This window comes from Nycticebus coucang, chromosome 5 (assembly GCF_027406575.1).
Source record: "Nycticebus coucang isolate mNycCou1 chromosome 5, mNycCou1.pri, whole genome shotgun sequence".
Lineage (NCBI taxonomy): Eukaryota > Metazoa > Chordata > Mammalia > Primates > Lorisidae > Nycticebus > Nycticebus coucang.
Window position 1 is genome coordinate 47,177,380 of NC_069784.1, and position 20,785 is coordinate 47,198,164.

At 47.9% G+C, this 20,785-nt stretch overlaps 1 protein-coding gene across 5 annotated transcripts in view; it reads right to left on the reverse strand.

Annotated features, from left to right (window-relative positions):
* Nucleotides 1–20,785, reverse strand: part of IGSF3 (immunoglobulin superfamily member 3) — a 98,009-nt gene that overhangs the window by 24,107 nt on the left and 53,117 nt on the right. For 2 of the 5 annotated variants that reach the window (XM_053591999.1, XM_053591998.1), the window contains exons 3-8: nt 17,148–17,525; nt 14,601–15,011; nt 9,003–9,392; nt 7,566–7,625; nt 4,243–4,644; nt 873–1,277 (exon numbers count right to left, since the gene is read on the reverse strand). In XM_053591999.1, coding sequence (XP_053447974.1) covers nt 873–1,277; nt 4,243–4,644; nt 7,566–7,625; nt 9,003–9,392; nt 14,601–15,011; nt 17,148–17,525 — 2,046 coding nt within the window. The remainder of the gene's footprint in view (nt 1–872; nt 1,278–4,242; nt 4,645–7,565; nt 7,626–9,002; nt 9,393–14,600; nt 15,012–17,147; nt 17,526–20,785) is intronic. The other 3 variants (XM_053592002.1, XM_053592001.1, XM_053592000.1) reach the window with 2 other exon arrangements.

Consider the following 20,785-nt stretch of genomic DNA (forward strand, 5'->3'; position numbering starts at 1 on the left):
GATTAATGGAGTCTAAAGACTAACTAAACATGCTGTGTGACCCAGACTGGATTCTAGTTTGAAAATAAAAAAACAAACTCAAAAGACTAGGACAACTGGGGAAGTGCAGGTAACAGGACGACACTAATGTTCAAGTCCAACAGGAGGATGATGGGGCGGTGGGTGGGCAGGACAACGTCCTGTTCCTAGGAGTTACATGTGATAGTATCTAGAGGGAAGTGTCCTGTTGTCTGCAATTTACCTTCAAATGGTTCAAAAACAATGAGAAAACAAAGGGAGAAAACAGATGTGGTAAGACGTCACTACTGGCAATGAAGGAAAGGAAACATGGTTTACTGCACAACTCTTGCACCTTCCTATTGATTTGAAATTCCTCAAGATAAAGAACTGGGAAGCAAAGAAGCCATGCCAAGGGCTCATGCACACGTTTCCATCCCTCCTCACCCATTTCATCATGCAATGTGAGCACACACCCACAGAGGCCCCAGAAGACCACGACTCTGGGACACAGCACTCACTGGCCACAGCACCCAATCAGTTGTAGCACAGCACCCACCTGGCCAGAGCACCCACCAACCGCAGCACCCACCGGCCATAGTACCCACCCGGCCAAAAGCACCCAACCGGCTGCAGTACCCACCGGCCACAGCACCCACCTGGCCAGAGCACCCACCAGCTGCAGTACCCACTGGCCACAGCACCCACCTGGCTGGAGCACCCACTGGCCACAGCGCCCACCTGGCTGCAGCACCCACCTGGCCGCAGCACCCACATGGCTGGAGCACCCACTGGCCACAGCACCCACCTGGCTGGAGCACCCACTGACTGCAGCACCCACCCACCCTCAGTACCCACCCGGCCACAGCACCCACCTGGCTGCAGCACCCTGATCTCCAGCAGGTTGGAGGTCCTTTCTGCCAACCGTGTCCAGGTGTGGTTGTAGTTCTTCCGCCACAGCTCCGCCACACACTGGTACTTGCCCGCCTCTGTGTCACTGGCTCGGCTGATGCTCAGGCGGACGTTGTTGCTGGACTCAGCCTTCTCGATGGCAGTGCGGGTTCGGAAGCTGGAGGACCTGTCCCCCCACTGAACCCCTCCATCCCGGGTGAAGGTCACCAGGTCGTGGAACTCGACGGTGCCCACCGGCTGGAACCGCCACGTCACTGACACAGGGACCCGGGCAGGGTAGTGCGGCTTGATGATGCACTGTAGGTCAAAGGAGTCGCTGTAGGTCACCCCTGGTGTCCGGGAGATGGCTGTGACCGCAAAGCCGGTCTCTGGAGAGAGAGCACAGAGATTCAACCAGAGTAGCCCCTTGCCTCTTGAGGCAGCGGCAAGGGAAGCCGCGCAGTGCAGAGGGTCTCAGGGCCCTCTCCCCACGGCCAGGTCAGCATGGCCTTTGGTATGAAGCTCACAAAACTCCATGGAGAGAGGCTGCCCCCATGTTCCTGAGCAGCACTAGCCCAAGCCCTTCCCAACCTGCGTGCACCTGTGTTCAGTCCTCCCTAGGATCCCCACAGTCACCACAGTCCTCTCAGAAACTGAGTACACATGTAGGCAGGGCCACTCCTTGAGATCTTGGGTTTCCATGAAAAAACAGGAGAGAAAGCCAATTTCCTTCATAATGCTTGCGCAAGATGGCTATGACCTCCCAGCCTGACCTCCATTTCCTGGTCCCCCGACCAGGGTCAACGGGCTCTCAATATTCCCTACTGAACAGGCAGCATTCCTAACCCCAGTACTGACTCCTCAGCATCACTGCCTCAAAGCCCCTGCAGTCTGGAAATACTGTTTAATATTAATGCACTGACTATGATCAGAAAACTAGCAGCAACCAGTATTTCCTGAGCACTGTTTATGCCATGCATGGGGTCAACTGCTTTGCTTCCAACACACTTCAATGAATCCAACCAAATCGCCTTGCAGAACAGGTAGCCTTATCATCTCTTTTTCCAGATGCAAGAACAAAGCACAGAGAGGTTAAATAAACTGCCCACTATCAAGCTGCTGGCAGGTAAACGGCAGAGTCAGGATCTATGGGTATGGACTCTGGGGCCCGCTGCCTGACGGTGACGCTTCCTAGTTGTGTGACATTAAGCAAGTTACTTAATTTCTCTCTGCCTCTGTTCTCCATCTATAAAATGGGTCCATGTGAAGATTAAATGAGTTAATATTTATAAAATTCTTGTAATAATACCTGGTACATGGTATGTATCATACTTTGTTAAATATGTATTTTGTTAAAGAAACAAATAAAGTACTTTAAATTCTGTGGGTGAAAGACTAGTCACAGAACGGATCGTTTAGCTTTTCTATGAGAGGTTAAGACAGTAGGAAAGTACAATTTGCTAAAAACTCTGTATCTTCAATTTGAATTTCATATGCCACCTCTACAGTCTTAAAAAAAAAGGTTTAAGACACAGAGGCTCATTCTTAAACATTAAGTGGCTGTCACAACCATTTGTGCACCTGTGCGTGGCAGGTGTTGCCATGAGAGTGGTACAGGGCAGGACCTCGGGAACGGGATCCACAGCAGGCGCTCCTAGCCTCACACCTTCTCCAAGCAAATGACTCCATCTAGGCCTGGCACAGACATGTGCCTCAGTCACACACCACGGAGCACCCGAGTTGCCCTAACTGAACAGTTATAATGGCCCGTGTGCATTTGGGGGCCTGTGCCTAATTAAACCAATATGAAAATGCACACAGTCATTGTTAACTTTGGCCAACCTTAGTTAATCCAGGGTGCCCTCCTATTCTTCCTCGTCTGATTCTGGCTCTTACCAGAGGCATCCCAGGGGTCAGCAGGTGAACAGAGCCAGCCCCAGAATCCCAGGGCAGAGATAGTCAATCGCCCTGACTGTGGGAACCACCAGACAAACGGTGAGTATGAAAAAACTCAGGGGATAACCTGCTACTGCAAAGTACTTCTGGAGGGACAGCCCTGACTAACTCTAATCACTCCCTGGACTTTCCCAACCTCCTAGGATGGGAAAGAACCACCAGTACTAGACACCCACAACTTCCCCTTCAAGTTCCACCCCAACGGGCCACACCAGCGTGGACCACAGGCACGGGGATTGAGCTGATCAGGAAACTCAAATCACTAGAGGAAGTTCCTAGAGATAGCAATCTGAGCTGTAAGATTACTGAAGAAAGCAGGTCAATCTTTCAGATTAAGTTTTTAGAAAGTAAAGTCATTCAAATCTCATACAGGTGGGAAAGAGGACTTTTACTGGGGGAGGGAAATCACTTGGAGCTGCCATCTTTACTGAGTGTGTCCAAAGGCAGTGATGTGGTCCCAGGGAGTGGGATATGAAGTTGCCGAGGACAAAGAAGTCAGTGTCCTAATAAACAGGAAGACCTGATAAATTATCTTCCCAGAAAATTCATACACTGGTCTTTCAAAATTTCCTATACCAATTATATTAGGCAGATAAATGTTGACAGAAGCCTCTTTACCCCATGAGGAGCAAATCTAATGTTCTTTGGTTTTAGCAAATCTACAGGTATCTTTTCATTTCATTCTAACGAGCAAATAGCCTTCTTAGGTTGGAGCCACACAGGGGACTAGATAAAAACACAAGTCTTTGGAAAAAAATGTAAGATAGATTGCTGGTTTCCTGGGTTCAGACTGTGGGTTGGTCATTGAAAAGCTATAGCCTTGGGCAGATTATTTAATCCATCTCAGTCTCAGCTCCTTTTAAAATGTAAGTGTCTACTTCTTGACCAGGTGAGGATTCAATGAGACAATTACACTTACCGGGTTAGATTCAGCCAAGAACACAGTAAATGCTAAATAAGTGGTGACAGGTGACTGCCTACCCTTCTCTGCCTTGTTCTCCCCACCTGGAGGGTCCCCGGGCGGCAGGGCAGGGGAGACAAGCCGTGACGCCTAAACACCCTGCTACCTCTCTCGCAGGCCAGGTTTGGCAGCAACCACATTCCTCTACTGGGGCCACTGCTCCTGTGGGGTGGCCTTGATCACCTGGCTAAAACTCTGATAAACTCCATTTCCCACCACCCTGACATAGAAGCTGTAACAGCTCCCAGCTCCTGCTGGCCCCCAGGGACCCCACCATCCATAAGGGGTTCCTTCAACTCTGCTGTACCACCATGAAGAATTTCTTCAATTAAACCCTTGGGAAAGTGCTGTTTCCTGCCAGAACTCCAACTGCTCAAAGTCTGGGTAAGGAGCCTGACCCTGGAGCAGCATCCCTATCATCCCCCCCACTGACTCACCGAGAGCTGTGATGGAGACGAAGGTGCTGGCGCGGCGCTCCCCCACAACCTGCCACTCGCCGTCCACTGCCCGCACCCACTCAGTCACGTGGCATTCGTACTGGCCCTCGTCCTCCTTCCTGCTGTTGAAGATGCCCAGACTGAACGAGTTGGGCTTCACCTGCTCCATCTGGATGCCCCCAAAGCTGCTGCGCTCCCAGTAGGACAGTCCCGGCTGCACGGTGCCATTCCGGTCTAGCCACATGATGTTGCTATGGCGGTTCTGCCTGTCCACGAGCTGCCAGATGACAGAGAAGCGGCCCTGTGGCCTGCCGGCCGTGCGGACGCTGCAGGAGAAGTGCAAATCCTCGCCCTCAAGAATGACGCTGGCGTTGCTGGCCACCTCCACGGAGATGCTGCTCTCTGCGAAGAGGGAGAGAGTAACAGGCTGGGGGCTTTCAGGTCTACAGGACGCCCTCCCCACAGATCAACAGGAGGAGGAGTGCAAATGGAATCACCCTGAAGGTACAGTGAGCCTCAGAGAATAAAAGGCAGCCGACACTGGCTGCCTGTTCCGGGCACTGCTCCCTGTGACTTAGGCCTGATAATCTAAGGTGTTCTCTGCTGTATGCTGATGACTGGGACAAGGAGGTTCTAAAACAGGGGTCCTCAAACTTTTTAAACAGGGGGCCAATTCACTGTCCCTCAGACCACTAGAGGGCCGGACTATAGTTAAAAAAAAACAAACTATGAACAAATTCCTCTGCACACTGCACATATCTTATTTTGAAGTAAACAAACAAAACGGGAACAAATATAATCACACCACCTCATGTGGCCCGCGGGCCACAGTTTGAGGACCCCTGTTCTAAAACCTGAGACTACATCAGAACCTAAGAAATATAACACATTGACATGATGTTTAGGGCATAAAACAATTTATCAGGTAACCTACTGAGCTGGAGTTCAGGGCTTCAAGTTGGATTTTCAGCAAGATGAGTAACTCCAAAGTCCTACTTCAATTCAATCCTCCCACCATTCCGTGCTACAGCAGTCAAATAAAAGCTGAACGTCCTTAATGTGCCATTTAAGTCCTTCAGGACAATATTAGGGAGTAGAAAAAAAAATGACAGGAAGTACTTAGAAGATAACGTGTTCTTAAGTGTGGAGAATAATGGAGCACAGATGCTGTAGTTTCACAGAGTGCGTGGGGAGTGAGCTTTCATACTTTCATTAACACAGAGGAATAAACAAGAGTGCGTCATCCACCACTCTGCTACCTGCCCGCAGTCAGCCCTGGGGCTTCCTTCGCTCTCCACCTGGAAACATTCCTCTGAAGTCTGGGCTAAGGATTCCACTCCCTTCTCTGCCTCAGCCTAGCCTCGGCTACTTACTTAGCTATTTAAACTCACTCATTCAATTTATTTAAACTCTATATTCCTCAGTTTCTTCTTCTGGAAGAGAGAGGGAAGGCTACCTTTAATTATAGAATTTTTAAAAGATTACAAAGTAGGCCAGGCATGGTAGCTCATGCCTGTAATCCCAGCACTTTGGGAGGCCAAGGCAAGAGGATTGCTTGAGACTAGGAGTTCAAAACCAGCCTGGGCAACAAAGCAAGACCCCACCTCTACAAAAATATTTTTAAAAAAATATATAGCTGGGCAGGGTGGCATGTGCCTATATCCCAACTATTTGGGAGGCTAAAGCAGGAGGATTACTTATTACTTAAGCCCAAGAGTTCCAGGTTATAATGAGCTGTGATTGTGCCATGGGTAATAAAGTGAGGCCTTGTCCCTTAAAAAAAAGTAAATGAGATGATGCATATAGATTCACACATCTTCAAAAGCTGGTCACCACGATCCTGACTAATTTTACTAATTCCTTTGTTTTTATAAATGTCATGGATATCCTAATCTGTTAGAGGGTGATTAAGATAATTAATCTATCTTAATTATTCATATATTATATTATATAACCATTGAGTTCAAAAGGTTTATAAGTATTAAAGAATGCAAAATTATCATCACTAATTCAGCTTCAATTTTCTGGGCACCACCCATACACAATAATTTTAAAGCAATAAATTAAATCAAAGCTCAGATTAAAGAGGCACACCCAATTATTGAGGGGAAACACACACACATAACAGTGCATCTGAATCAATCTTTTCTCCCCTTAATTTCCCCAATAGCCAGAAACAAAGATGAGCACAGAGACTCAGCATATAACTCTGATTTTCATGAGTATGCCTGCTACCCATTCTGGGTTTGCTTGCTTCATGTGGAAAAAAAGATTTGGACAGGGCGGGGAATAGCAATTTTCTCAGGAGGGCAACCTTCCTCAAGAGTCATGCCAAGATGACTCATGGAGACCCAGAGGCTCCTGCACCGTCTAAGGACTAGTGGCTAAGAGCGTGGACTGGAGACTTCATAACTCTATAATCTTGGAGTTCTTACTTAACCTACCCAAGCTCCAATTTCTCATGTGCAAAATGGAGATACTAGTAGCGCCTACTTCTTAGGGTCACAACATTGAGAGGATTAGATAAGGTAATTATTTTTCATCACCATTAATAACAACAATATTCCTCTATGGATTAAAGACTCATCATCCCCACGGTTATCAATTCAAAGAAAGGGATTGAAAGGGCAACTTCAGCACCAAGGGAGAAAATTCTTTTGCTTGTCTTAAGCAGAAGAATGATTCGTAGGACATCACTCCCATTCCCGGCTATCACCCAGCAGACTCTTAATGTAAGTCCTGGCTTGTTTATAAAGCTGCTGTTCAGTGCTCTGTTGCTCAAACCAGTCTGGCAAACCCGCACACTTAGAATGCGGAGCTACAGGAAGAAAAGCCATTCTAGCAGGCGAGGCAAAGGCAGATATAAACCTGGTGCCTCACGGCCCCATTAAGACTATTTACAAGGGTTCCCAGGCCAGGGAAAAAGGCAGCCACAATTTAAAACCCTCTGGATTAAGTGAAAACTAGGACAAAACTAATAAGAATCTGAGTGTATGTTTACAAATGAAATTTCGAATCAGGGAGTGGATGACATGGCACAGGCTAAGCGCAGAGCAGTGGGTCTGGAGTTAGAAGCCAGCATTTCCTAATGTGATGCAAACTCAACCTCCAGCTGAACAATGGGCTCAGTTACTTCCCTGTGTGCTGCTCTGACTTCTTCACTCACAGGATGGATATAACCTTGGCCTCTACAAGGACGTGAGAGGTATGAGTGGAGAAGGGGATGATATATGCAAGAAGCACTTGGGGCTCTTAAGAGGAAAAGCGCCATTAAAATCAGGCATTATCATTACCGATGTGATTGTTGTTCTTTGTAGACTTACCCAAGTGGCCTTGGGGCAGGATCTGGTGATGCTGGGGAACTTTAACTACCCAGTTATCTGCTGGAAAAGCAATATAGCAGGCCACAGATCATCAAACAAGTTCTCGGAAGGAATTGGGGGAAATCTTAGTACAAAAGTTATAGGAAGTAAATATCGTGGCTGCCCGTCACTCCATCCCTTTTTAATGAGGAATTAGTTACAGGTTTAAAAGTGAGAGAGTCCACGGTTAAGGCAAGCACAAACCGACAAGAAATAGTAAAGAGAGTGGACATTCATGTCAATAATTTCAGTTGTATAAATATTCAGCGAGCACCTATTCTATGCAAAGCACCATGCTAGGCATTGCAGTGGGGAAAAGGGGGCTAAGAAACAAAAGAATTTTGAGATAATTAGGTATCTACGTATGTGTGGTTTTAAAAAATAATAATAAGCATGAAAGAAAACAATCCAATTGATGAGCAAAGAAAAGAAAAAGAGCAGTAAGCCCCCCCATTGTCTACGTTTTACTTCACACTTGAAGAGAAATACTTTAAATGTTTAAAAGTAAATAAAAACATAAAGGAAATCATTACAAGGCTAAGAGAAAGAACAGTTTGAGTAGCTGAGACAAGGTTAAAGGTTAGTTTTACAACTATCATTTTGTTTAAAATCAGGGCGTTAAGTTTTTATTTTCTTTTTACTAAAAATAGAATTATGAGAGAAATAAGATTAATAAGAACACCCCAATACTATGAATGTTTAAACAGAACACAAGCAAACACTGGTAGTCCTTAGAATCCCACAGCAATGGCCACTACCCTCCCAGACAACGCCAGCCTACGTACGAGGAGGCAGGGAGCCCACCCCAGCAGCCCCGGAAATCAGCTAAACTTTAAAAGCCTATGCTCCAGGAAGATGTGAGAGATCCCATCTATACTGACTTTAAAGACGCAATTTCTATAGGGAAGAGACAATTAAGAAAATACCAACCTGTATACCTAAAAAACTCAGACAGCAAATCCTTCTTAATAATGCACTTTATGATTTAAAATCCTCCCATAAAAGACCAACTCTCCTTAAGTGAGGTTTCAAGACAGGCATCTACCTGCTTCTTCTAGGATTTGATTCCCAGATGGGAGCAAACAGCTTCCCAGGACTCCTGGTTTCCCTCCAAGCAGAGCTAGTGCTGGGGGTGTCTGCACAGGCCTGCTGGCCCAGGGCTCTGCGGTGCTTGGCGCCAGCCCGTGACACACCCCTGATCCTGCCTGGGGGGCTGCTAAGTGAGGGCAGGCAAGCTCTGGAGGGAAGAGAGTTCCAAGGGTTCTCTCCCAGCTCTGCTTTAGCCCTTGGTTCCACCGGGCCTCCCTCGCCCCCACTGTGTCTGCTCTCTACCCCCTTCTTTTCCTAGGGGATGCTGAAATCAGGGCGGAGAAGGAAGAAGCACATCTCTCTACTTACTGAGGGGGAGAACGATGATGGGGATGTTCTTGGGACGCTTGCTCTCCTTGTCGATGAATTCCCCGGTCACCGTTTTCTCCCGCTCTGTCACCCGGCAGTTGTACTTCCCGCTGTCTTCCTGGCGGAGGTGGTAGATCTTCAGCACAAAGACACTGTCACTCTCTTTAGATACCTTAAGCTGTCCCTTGGCCTCCCGGTGGGCGAATTCACTGTTGAGGAGGGGCACAGCATTAGGCCCCATGCTGGCGATGAGTGAGCTGTTGAAGGCCCAGGAGACAGCAAAGTAACGGTCAGGAATGTTCTGGGCCTCCAGGATGCATCTGAACTCCACTGGCTCACCCACCGTGTGCAGCCGCTTCTCTGTTTCCAGCCGTACAGTGAAATCTTTGTCTAAAAAAACAAATAACCAATGGACACATTCTACAGGCATGAGGGCCCCAGCTTACTAAACTGCATCAGCAATCCCCACTTTGCAATGCTCATACCGGGGAGGCACCACTGCATTTATCTTAGGAGAAAAATCCAACTCAGACCCAGGTGATCTGAGTTCCAGAGAAACTCCTGAATATCAGAGAGAGAATTCAAAGGTAGCTCATCCCCAGTCTAAGGAGCTTGCTATCCCTGCTGAGACCAACAGGGCTCAGTTCAAAGCTTGTTATGCCCTAGATTAGAGCCCCAGAGGTTAGTACGGAACCTCTGATATCACTTAAAGGCAGATGGCAAAGTCTAGCCTCGATGTTTGCACCCAGAACTCCACTTAAGCAACATGACTACAAGTATCTTCAGCAGATATTGTAAGACCCACTGAGGTCTGTGAGACAAAAATTAGAAAGTGGCCTAGGTGCTGACTACAATCCTAATAAATACTTAAACATAAGTATATCAAAATACTCTCCCCAGCCCATGGGAATACTACAATAAGATATAGGTAAGACTAAGCCTAACAGAATTATATAGGAAAAATGAAAACTAATGTCTTTTCACTAGTCTACCACCTGTGAGATCAATATTTGGGGTAGATGGAGAGGGAAAGTACCTACTTCAGCTGAAAGTCAGATCACCTCTGAAATGGCCAGTGACCCTAAGCACCCTTCAAATTGCTGGGTGTTCAAGCAGGCAAGTGGAGGTGAGCAAAGAAGGCTCATTTCCACTAAAGTGTCACAGCCCGCTGTGTAACTGTGTGCAGTGACCACCAACTGCGTGAGACAGAACAGGTAAGAAATGGAGCTAAGGGTTGGAGACTGGAGCTGCAACCACTGCCCAGTTCCTGCCTCCTCTGGGGAAAATCCTATGACAGGGAGGTTAGAATTCCTTGCACATTCACCAGCTCCAATCTCAACTGTCTTCCAAGAACGGCTTTTTCCACTGTGTTCAAGACCAGTGCCTCCCCCGCTCCCATTTCCACACACTGCCCAAGCAGATGAGGGTCCCATCTCTAAGAGCACACACAGGAGCTGCGAGTGAGCTGTGTCCAGGTCCTCGTCTCCAGCCCTAGCTCAGGTTTATACCCACTTGCTCCTCAGGCTTTTCAGCCCTCACTTCCCACCAGGGCCAGGGTCCTGCTCCAAACACCCCATCTCTCCAGCGACCCATCTCCCTCCAGATAGAGCAAATTACACTCAGCCAATGTGTGACTGCTATGGCAGCTCCACTCCCCCAGGGACCAGTCCCAAGTGACAGAGATGCAAGAGGCAGGTTTTCACCCATCTTCCTGGATGAACACACCCAGGTAGGACTGTGTCCGTGACATCTGCTGGATATTGGCTCTCTCGTCAGCTAAACTGTAGTCACTTATAACCCAACAACAATGATCAGACGCATTCCTTCCACATAAAGGCCACAGCAGCCCTGCAAAGGGTGCCCTGGGCCTCAGACTGTTCCATGGTTCCGCATTAGCTGGCTGCAACTGTGGCTTTCTTCTTTGGCAGCTGAAGATTCTGCTTATCTCATGGGAGTTCCCCCATGGCTTAGTGAGGGTTGAAGACAGCACGCCACCCCCCCCTTTTCTGCATAGCAATTTGCCCTTGGTTATCCCCAATTACATCTCTGGAACTTGATCTATGCTTTTTCCAATATCCCTCCCTCTCAACTCTATGAAATCTGGCTTCCGGCCCTTCTTCCACGCTGCACTGACCTAGCAAATGTCACCAATGATCCACCCTACCCTCCACCCCCAACTCAACCTACTTTTTTCAAGTAGGTTGAAGCCTCCGGACCCCCTCCTGTCTTGGGTCTCCTGATACCTTCCCTCCTGCTCCTACTCTTGCTGGCCTGACTGCTCCGTCCCCCTTCCTATCCCTGGGACCTGCTTCTCTGACCCCCTGTCAGTGCTGCTGTTTTTCCAGGCCCCTTCCTGAATCTACCCTACGGGCCTCTCCCCAGCCTACCCCACTCATCCCTTCCAAGCTCAGTCTCTAACAGCTCTAGTCTCCTAGGTTCCCACCGGGTCTTTCACATACTGAGCATCTCCATGAGAGTTTGTTTGTAGGATAAACTCCTTGACTAAAAGTAAAAGACAAGACAACCCATGCTGCCACTAATGGGGAGGCAGAGACTTTCAGCAGGACTGTGCACATCCTCATTCCTGTCCCTTCACCCTCCCCACTTTGCTCCCACAGTTTGGGGACCCACAAGAGCCTCCCAGGAGTTGGGTCCCTACTTCCACTACACCCCTTATTCTTCTGCTCTAGCACCTGCTGACCTAGCTCTAGCCTTACCAGCTCTTTCCGACCTGGTCTCTTAACTTCAGACCCAACCCGTTTTATCAGCCTCCATGGGTTTTTCCTTCTAAACTCCTGATTTGATTGTGTTACTCTCTGAATAAAAATCTCTGCCTCCCCTCTCCCAACTGTCTGCAGCAGGGGTTCTCAAACTTTATTAGGAGAGAGACATGGGAAGGGGACTTCCTTTAGTTATACAAAATCTTTTGCTGCTCAACATAGAAAACATTTGGTTGAAGTCAGGGGTTGGAGGGAGGGACATCCAGGCCCTCACATACCTTCTCCCTGCCCACCTGAGTGTGGACGTGTGCACATGAACACATACACACACACCCAAGTGCACCTTGGCACATCCAAGGGGCTCCTAAGATTTTAAGAACAGCTTGAAAACTCTTGGTCTACAGAGTCAAGTCTAAGCTCGGCGTCACGGCATCTGGGGCTTCAGGCTACCTTTCCTTCCTCCTCCCATGGCTCATATCCGGACCTTGACATCTAGTCACACTTGACTTTTCTCTGCTTGAAAAACACATCAAACACTTCTGAACCTTTATGCTTCTCCTCCTGCTGACTCCTCAAGCTTCAAGACTCAGCTCAAGTTGCCAAACTTGTTGGTTTTCCTGGATTTGTCTCATCAGCCATCCCATCCAGGGAAAGCTTCCTACCGCCTGTGTTCCCAGAGGACACCACACACACACACACACACACACACACACACACACACACAGTCTGAGCACTTAGCACACCCTACTCGGCCACTGACTGTCAGGTCTGCAAGTACTATAAGTGCAGATACCAAGAATTATTCACTTCTGAACCCTCAATGCTATGGAGACTGACTGAACATTTGAAGAACAGAAGGGCAAAGCTGGAGATGCAGTCACTTAGGCTGAGCAGCCCAGGAAGACAGGACACAGGCATCAACCTGCTATCTCACGAGTTTTCCCTCTGCTGGCTTAATCTGGATATGTTTGCAGGGCAAGCTCAAAAAGTCCTTGTTCCAAATTGGTAAGATTAAAATAAAGAAGATTAACTGATGCAACCTAATTTGAAAGCATTAAGAGTCAAAATTTGATTCAGACTCTTGAAACGGATCTCAACATTATCCAGGAAGGGAAGGGATATGAAATAAAGCCCCTTGGATAGATATCTTCGTATGGGAAGATCCAGAAACTGCTTGATGTCCTACAAAGCAGATAAAGTGTTCCCTACCCAGGAACCAAATGCCTCTGGTAAAAGCCCCTCACACTCCTTAAAGGTCCACAGAATCACTTCTGCCTTAGAAGCTGAGCTTGACAATGAGCAGACAGCAGAAGAATCACCCAGGACACCTACTGGAAATCCAGCTTCCAGGTCCCAGTCCAGGAGCCTCTGACCCAGGACTCGTGGGGTAAGGCCTCAGAATGTGCACTGCTTATTGAGTGTGAGATGCTGCTCTAGGAAGGCAAAGGAACTAAGCCAGGATCAGAGCAGCTGACAGGACAGAGCAGGGGCCCAGGGGACAGGGGCTGCAGAGGGGCCCCACAGCACTTGGCCTCCCCTGTGCACTTCCTGCAAGCCACGCCTGTACTTACTGGCAGGGCCACTGCAGCCCTCACCAGGGCTCAGCATCAACACAGGAAAGGCTCCCGGGCCACTCTCCACACCACAGTGATGGCACATTCACCACCCTCCCAGCCCATGAGAACTTGCCCCCCAGCCCAGCTGAGTCATCAGCTCTCAGGAGTGGGTGAGTGGGGTCTGGGGCCACAGGGACACCCAGAGGAGACAGGGAGGACTCAGCTCACTGTGTCACACTCACTCTGCCCCAGCTCCAAACCAGGACACTCAACCTCCTCCGTGACCCTTTCCAGTTCTTCCCTTGAGCGAATGTTGACAGTGAGTGGAACCTGGTACTTTCTAGGCTGGCCTCACTGACTAGCCCCGTCACCCTCTTATCCTCACTCAGTATCCTCATCTGTAAAATGGGAATATCCCCACACCTTCTAACCTCACAGACCCTCTGAGGGACAGTCCAGTAATACACATGATGAAGCATTTTGTAAATTATAAAATACTACCAATGACTATCCTAAATATAAAAGATAATAATTTAAGCCCAAATTTCTCTAGTTTGTAATTTTATACTTTGCATGGAAGGCTCATCAACTCAAGTGTCAGGTACCAAATTGGGACCTGAAGAAAGCGACATCATCGATAGGAGTCAACCCCAAATGGCACATTGACAGACAACTGCAGTGACAACTGTCGCTGACAGCAATGGAAGCCCAGAGTTCTAAGACACAAACGGTTCCTGTGAAATCTCCCAGTTTTTAAAATGAGTTTCCAATTCAGGAAAACATAAACACCAGAAGGTGAAAGGAAACACACCTATAAGCAAGATTGCATCTGGGCAGCACCTGTGCCTCCCTAGAAGATCGGGTCTATGTGACCTACGTCCTACCTAAGCCTCAGCTCCCTCTGACCACAGGCAGGACCATCTTTATTTCTTCCTTTTTTAGAGACAGAGTCTCACTTTGTCACCCTCAATAGAGTGCCGTGACATCACAGCTCACAGCAACCTCTGGCTCTTGGGCTTAGGCAATTCTCTTGCCTCAGCCTCCAGAGTAGCTAGTACTACAGGCGCCCGCCACAACGCCTGGCTATTTTTTTGCTGCAGTTTGGCTGGGGCCGGGTTTGAACCTGCCACCCTTGGTATATGGGGACAGCACCGTACCCACGAAGCCACAGATGCTGCTCCGGGACCATCTTTAACTTCACACGAAAACCTATTTATTGTATCATTAGAGGTCCCCAAACAAGGAGTCGCCACACCCTCCCAGTGTCTGACAACTTTTACCACCAGGCAAAGAATGGAGACAAGAGGCTCAGAGAGACTGACCGGTGGGCTGAACGTTGACCACGGCACCCTCGGAACGCTTCCGGGTCATGGCGTACCACGACCCATCAGGATCCTGGATCCACTCGGCAGCCTCACAGTAGAACTTGCCCTGGTCAGCAGGCTGCAGGTGGAAGATGGTGAGGCGGAAGGTGGTCCTCCCCAGCTTGTCCAGCCGCACCTCCCCCAGGCTCTGCCTCTGGGCATACTCGCTGCTGGAGTGAAGCACGAAATCTCGGCTCAGGGAGATGACCTCCACAGGCTTCTCGCCACCTTCCTGCCGCAGCCAGGCCACGGACAGGTGGCTGTGCTGGAACGTCTCCGTGGCCACCTCACAAGTGAGCTCCAGTGGGTCCTGCTCCACTTTGTGCAGAGTCTGGGGCATGGCAGTGGTCTGCAGGGAGTCTGGGATCACTGAAACACAGAAATGCCCCCAAGAATGCAATCACAAAGCCACAGAATTTTAGACTCAGGGGGCCTCAGCTCCCCTTCCACGCAGGCAGGCTTTTCTGTTACTGTGTCTCCAGCAGAGTCGGCCTTTAACCATCGGAGTCAACCTCAAATGGCACGTTGATTTTTTTTTTGGCACTTATATTTACATGTTTTATATTTTAATAACACTCAGATAAAACAAAGGTTGTATTTCATTTCACATAATAAATAAGCTCCCTGAAAATACTACATAAGAATAATGTTCTTTTAGGTCAAATAAGATCTTTCACTGATTTCAGTATTGCTTTGAGAAACTTTAACTCCATCTCTAACTGATCTTCAAATGGACATGGCTCCTGGAACCTTGAGTTTTTACATTTCTATATAACTTCCTCATTTTCTTTCTTCTCATCCCACATACCCATTCCCCAACTTACTTCAGGAATGCATCACTCCAGAAAGAGTATGGAAAGAAAACTTTTTTGGTAGAAAAAAAAAATCATCATTTTCTCTACCCCTATTTTTAAGTAATCCCAGCACTCTGGGAGGCTGAGCTGGGCAGATTACATGAGCCTAGGAGTTTGAGAAGAGCCTGAGCAAGAGTGAGACTCTGTCTCTACTAAAAATAGAAAAACTAGCCAGGCATTGTGGCAAGCACCTATAGTCCTAGCTACTCAGGAGGCTGAGGCAAGAGGATCATTTGAGCCCAAGAGTTTGAGGTTGCTGTGATATACCACAGCATGGCACTCAACCCCAGAGTAACAGAATAAGACTCTGTCTCAAAAAATGGGTGGGGGTGGCTGGGGGTGGGGACACAATTAGAGGGACTTTACCTAACAAATGCAATCAATGTAGCCTGGTTCTTTGTACCCTCAAGGAATTCCCAACAATAAAAAAAAAGAAGAAGTCTAATTTTCATCTAACTCATCCTCAAAGTGGCCCACATTGGAAGGAAGCCACAGCCTGGGATGATTCAGGCAAGAGAGGAACCCTCCCTGTGGTTCCTCGGTCAGAACTGTACCCTGAGCCTTACATCCTCCTGGAGATTGAACACTACCACCTGTCTGTCTGATGAGGGCACCCCACTCACAGGTAGTGTGTGCCTTCTCCCTGGACTCATCCCAGAACTGGGCCTTAAAGGTCTTTGTTGGATACAGACTTGTTAAACAAAGGAAAAGTAAATAGCTAACAGCATTTGTGTTAATAAAATATCAACACCCCCTGCTTACCTTCCATGATAAAAAATAGAAATTAAGACTTGGACAGAAAAACAGAACAACCTCGACTTGGTGAACACTTTGACAATGGCAAACACTGTGGCCAGTGCTGCTCACAGTGAAAGCTCCCTCCTCCTCAGGCTTCCTCCATCACCCGAGGAGCACCACAGGAGACAGGCAGTTCACATCTCCTAAGTCACAGAGCAAAGGCCCTGCAGCCACATACCTTCCTGAGGCAGTAGGGACCCCATGCACCCCCAAAGGCCCGTCCTCTCTTCCAGCTGATGTCATATGCTTCATCGTCCTCATCATTCCTCCAGATCAACCACAATGTCCCTATTTTATATTTTTATATCCCTTTTCATTAGCTAGAGGTGAATTTTAGCTTCCGAAATTCTTTTTTTTTTTTTGAGACAGAGTTTCACTTTGTCACCCCTTGTCACAGATCACAGCAACCTCAAACTCCTCGGGTTAAGCAATTCTCTTACCTCAGCCTCCCAAGTAGCTGGGACTTCAGGTGCCCGCCGCAATGCCTGGCTATTTTTAGAGACGAGGTCTCACTCTGGCTCAGCCTGGTCTCGAAACTGTGAGCTCAGGTGATCCACCTGCCTCGGCCTCCCAAGTGCTAGGATTACAGGCATGAGCCACCATGCTTGACCTTACCTTCCAAAATTTTTAGTATCTGCATTAGATCTTTTTTAAGTTATAGCCTCAATGTTCTAATATTTACAAGCAAACACAGAAATTTTGTTCACTTATACTATCTGTTGACCTCTAAAACATCTGGGGGAGGGGAAGGTTTTTTTTTTTTAAGTCAAATGCATGATATAAAAAATAGTTGCCCTATAAAAGAAGTGAATCAGGCCAGACATTTGGCCACATGAAAACACTATCTCCTTACCCACAAGGTTCATCTTTGCACTGTAACTCCCGAAGTATCGGTCATCGGTGTTGGGCGTGTGGCACTCGTACTCCCCGGCATCCCGGGCCTGCAGATCCATGATGTGTAGTAAGGCCGAGTTCCCCTGGACTCTTTCCACGTAGATCTTCCCACTGCGGACACGCTGGGTGTAGATGGCGTAAGGGAAGGAGGAGTCCACAGTGCTGACAATCTGTACCTCTCGCTCGGGGGCTGAAGGCAGGTAAATGGACCACTGGAAGTTCTGCTCTGAAGGGCCCTGGTAGCCGCTCACGTTGCACCAGATGGTGATGTGGGAGCCCTCTGTGCGGTACAAGGGGCCTTCCTGAACAGTGACTTGACGCTGTGCTGACACCACACCTAGGAGGGAGAGAGATGCACATAACACATTCAGTTCCTACTCGGCCCAAAATGCAAAACCGGCTGCAATCCCCAAGGGTTTGTTATTTGAGTGGCATGATAATAATATAAACAGCTTACTGGCCCTTTCAGAGGTGCTCTGTGGTTTATAAATATTAATTAAAACACTCTGTGGTAAAGCACCATCCCTGATTTGCATAGATGGGAGGCTGATAGTCCAAGGACACGGTTTTGTTACTTATTTTAAGGGAATTTCATTTAGTCCTCTGTCATTTATGTGCCAGCTTTATATCTATTTATTAATGTTGATTATAAAGTTTTTAATAAAATGAGCAGGAAAAGTTGAGTCCTTGGCACAAATTCAGATAAAAAAAAACCAATGGTCTTACAAGTTGGTTGATGTGAAACCTTCCTTGATTAGCGTGCTGGAGGCACAGAAGCCTGGGAGTGTCCTCTTTTGGGTGCTGTACCCTTCTTTTTCAGATGCAGCTATCCCCCACACCACTCCCAGGAGCCTTCCCTCGTTTCTCTTCCCTCCATAAATGGAGGTAGGACTGAGCTCCCGCAGGCCGCTGCAGGTTTGAACAGCACACATAGAATGACCGTGAAGGGCTGAAGCAGATCCTGCTGCCCAGACTCCCACGGTCTGATGAAGGGAGGAGGTGACAGTGCACAGCAAAACCTGTAGTGAGGACAGTCAGGCCGCCTGGAGTTCACCGCTCAGTCTGCTTACTCTCCCCCTGCCTTCTGGCTGAGATACAGTTTTCCAAGGTCACTTCTGCCTGCCTACCCCATGTTCTTCTTAACACGGCAAGGTGAGTTTAATTTCTTGTTCCATGCCACCACAACACTGATTGTGTATGAACCACTCAGAAGGTGGGAAGGGCGCCCCCTTCACCCACTCCCTTGGTAGCAGCCAGGTATTGCAGTGCGGTAGGTAGAGCAGGTGAGGGCCACTCACAGCTCTGCCACCAATTAGAACTGGCGGCGTCACCTTGGACAAATTGCTTTTACTCTCCAGACTTCAATCTCCTCATCCATAAAACGATTTCTAAGGAGTTGAGGAGGTCACACTTACGAGCTGTGACCTTGGACAAGTGTTCTTTACCCTCTCCAAGCCTCGGTTTCCTCGTCTGTAGGATGGGACGAGGAAGAGAATGCCTCACAGAATTACTGAAAAGATTTAATAAGACAATGTCTGTGAAGCTCCCAGCTCGGGTCCTAGCCTACAGTCAGTCCTCAATAGAGAGCTGCTTGCTAAAAAAAACCCCTTGGAGTTGGAATAGTCTGTGGCTCTGGATGCATAGGAGATAAGATTTGGCCAATGGCCACTTGACAATGACACTATCTCTGAGCTGCCCACCTCCCCCAACACCTGCAGCCCACTTGCATGAAAGAGTCTCTCTTCCACCCCCAGTAGGAGGGCAGCTGCCCCATCTGAAGTGGATTCAGCTGGTGAACAGCTGGGACGGATCAAATACTAGTGGGATGCAGCTCTCAGCCCCGCCTCAAAGCAAGCTGCTCTGATGTGAAGGATGGGGGACCTCAAACCCAGAAAAGGCCTATGATTTACAAACATTTGTTTGCACAGAACCTTCCTCCACCCCCAAACATAATTTTACATGGAACCCCATCTTGGCTTTGGCAGAAGCAGAAAAAATGAAATGGGCAAGGGAAGGAGACAGATCAACAGAACAAAGTGGTGTGTGAATTTATTTGATAAATTCTGGCTCATGGCATCACTGCTGTATAACAAGTGAGTGACCAGACCATTCATTAGTAGTTTTCAGTATGTTAAAACTCGGTGTATAACATCTTGCCTCTATTTACTCTTTTTATGACAAAGTAAAATATATAGATAGTCATGCACCCATAACAATGTTTCGGTCAATGATGGACTGCATGTACCACGATGGTCCTACCAACTTATAATGGAACATGAACAGAAGTCTGACATATGTACTTAATATTGACACTGCAGATCAAGTAGGGGAAATGACTGACATTCCGTAATGGTGTTGAGACATTTGGCTTTCCATATGAAAAAATATGCATAAATAAAAATATAGTGCATATACCATCTAGGTTTGTGTTAAGTACACTCTACGATTTTCACACAACAAGGAGATCACCAAACGATGTATTTCTCTGAAAGTATCCCTATCATTAAGGAATGCATGGCTGTGTATACACACACCCACTACAGTGACAACTGAATCAACCGTCTGCAATATTCCTGAAATGTGAAAAGTTTCGAGAACAACTTACTGCACCTCTAGGTCTCCTTGCATCGCAGTGTTCTGAGACAGAGCAGTGACCACCACTCCCCGCCTGGTGCAAAGAAGGCTGGAGGTGGTCAGGGCGCACCAGCATCTTCTTTAAGGACTACTTCTCAGCCCTGGGCCTATGCTGGAAGAACCTCGGGACTTTGAAAAGTAACAGTGCCAGGTCCCCACCTGACATAATTGGTCAGGGTGCAGCCAGGGCCCTAGGAGTTGTGAAAGCTCCCCAGGTGATTCTACTGCATTGTAGCAGGGGTAAGGACTGCAATTTTAAAGCATCTCTACCTACCTGGTGCCAGCCAGGTGCTCAAATGAAAGAACGTATCCTAACTTAAGGCTGTCAGAGCTTTTAAGTTCCTCCCTTCTGCAAAGACTCTACAAAGACTTTCTCAAGAAAGTCTCCCTGTCTTCTAGTCTTCCCCTGTACAAAAAGAAAGCAATAGAGACCCATCGGATGCCCGCTCTTGTGATGCAATGAGTTTAACCAGAGTGCCTTCTATTTACACACCTTCCAGAAGCACAACATACACTTCCTTCCCCACCCAAAGGCAACAGTGTTAAGTGGCCTGAATGAGTGAGGGCAGCAGGGTCAAAACAACTTGTCCAGTCCGGAGGCAGGTTACAAATGGCCCTGACAAATAATAAATACTGGAGTGTACTTTAACCACATACATTCAGCTGTACCTGTCTGTTACCTATCTCCTTAGGTTCCACCCACCCCACTGAGGGCCTTTGACCCCTGAAAATAATGCTGCTTTTAGAAAGTGGATCTCAACACAGAAATAAAATTGACATTTTCTTCCTGGCAGTTCAGTTCCCCTTCCACACCTCACCTCTGCATTTTCTTCTCCTGGCACTGCCCCTGCTGCTCAGACCATGCTGCTTTTAAACAGACTCAGGACCCCAACCCTGACTGAGGCTTCCTCTGACCCCACTGCCCCTTCCACCTTCCCTCTCAGCCCACCACAGAAGACTCCT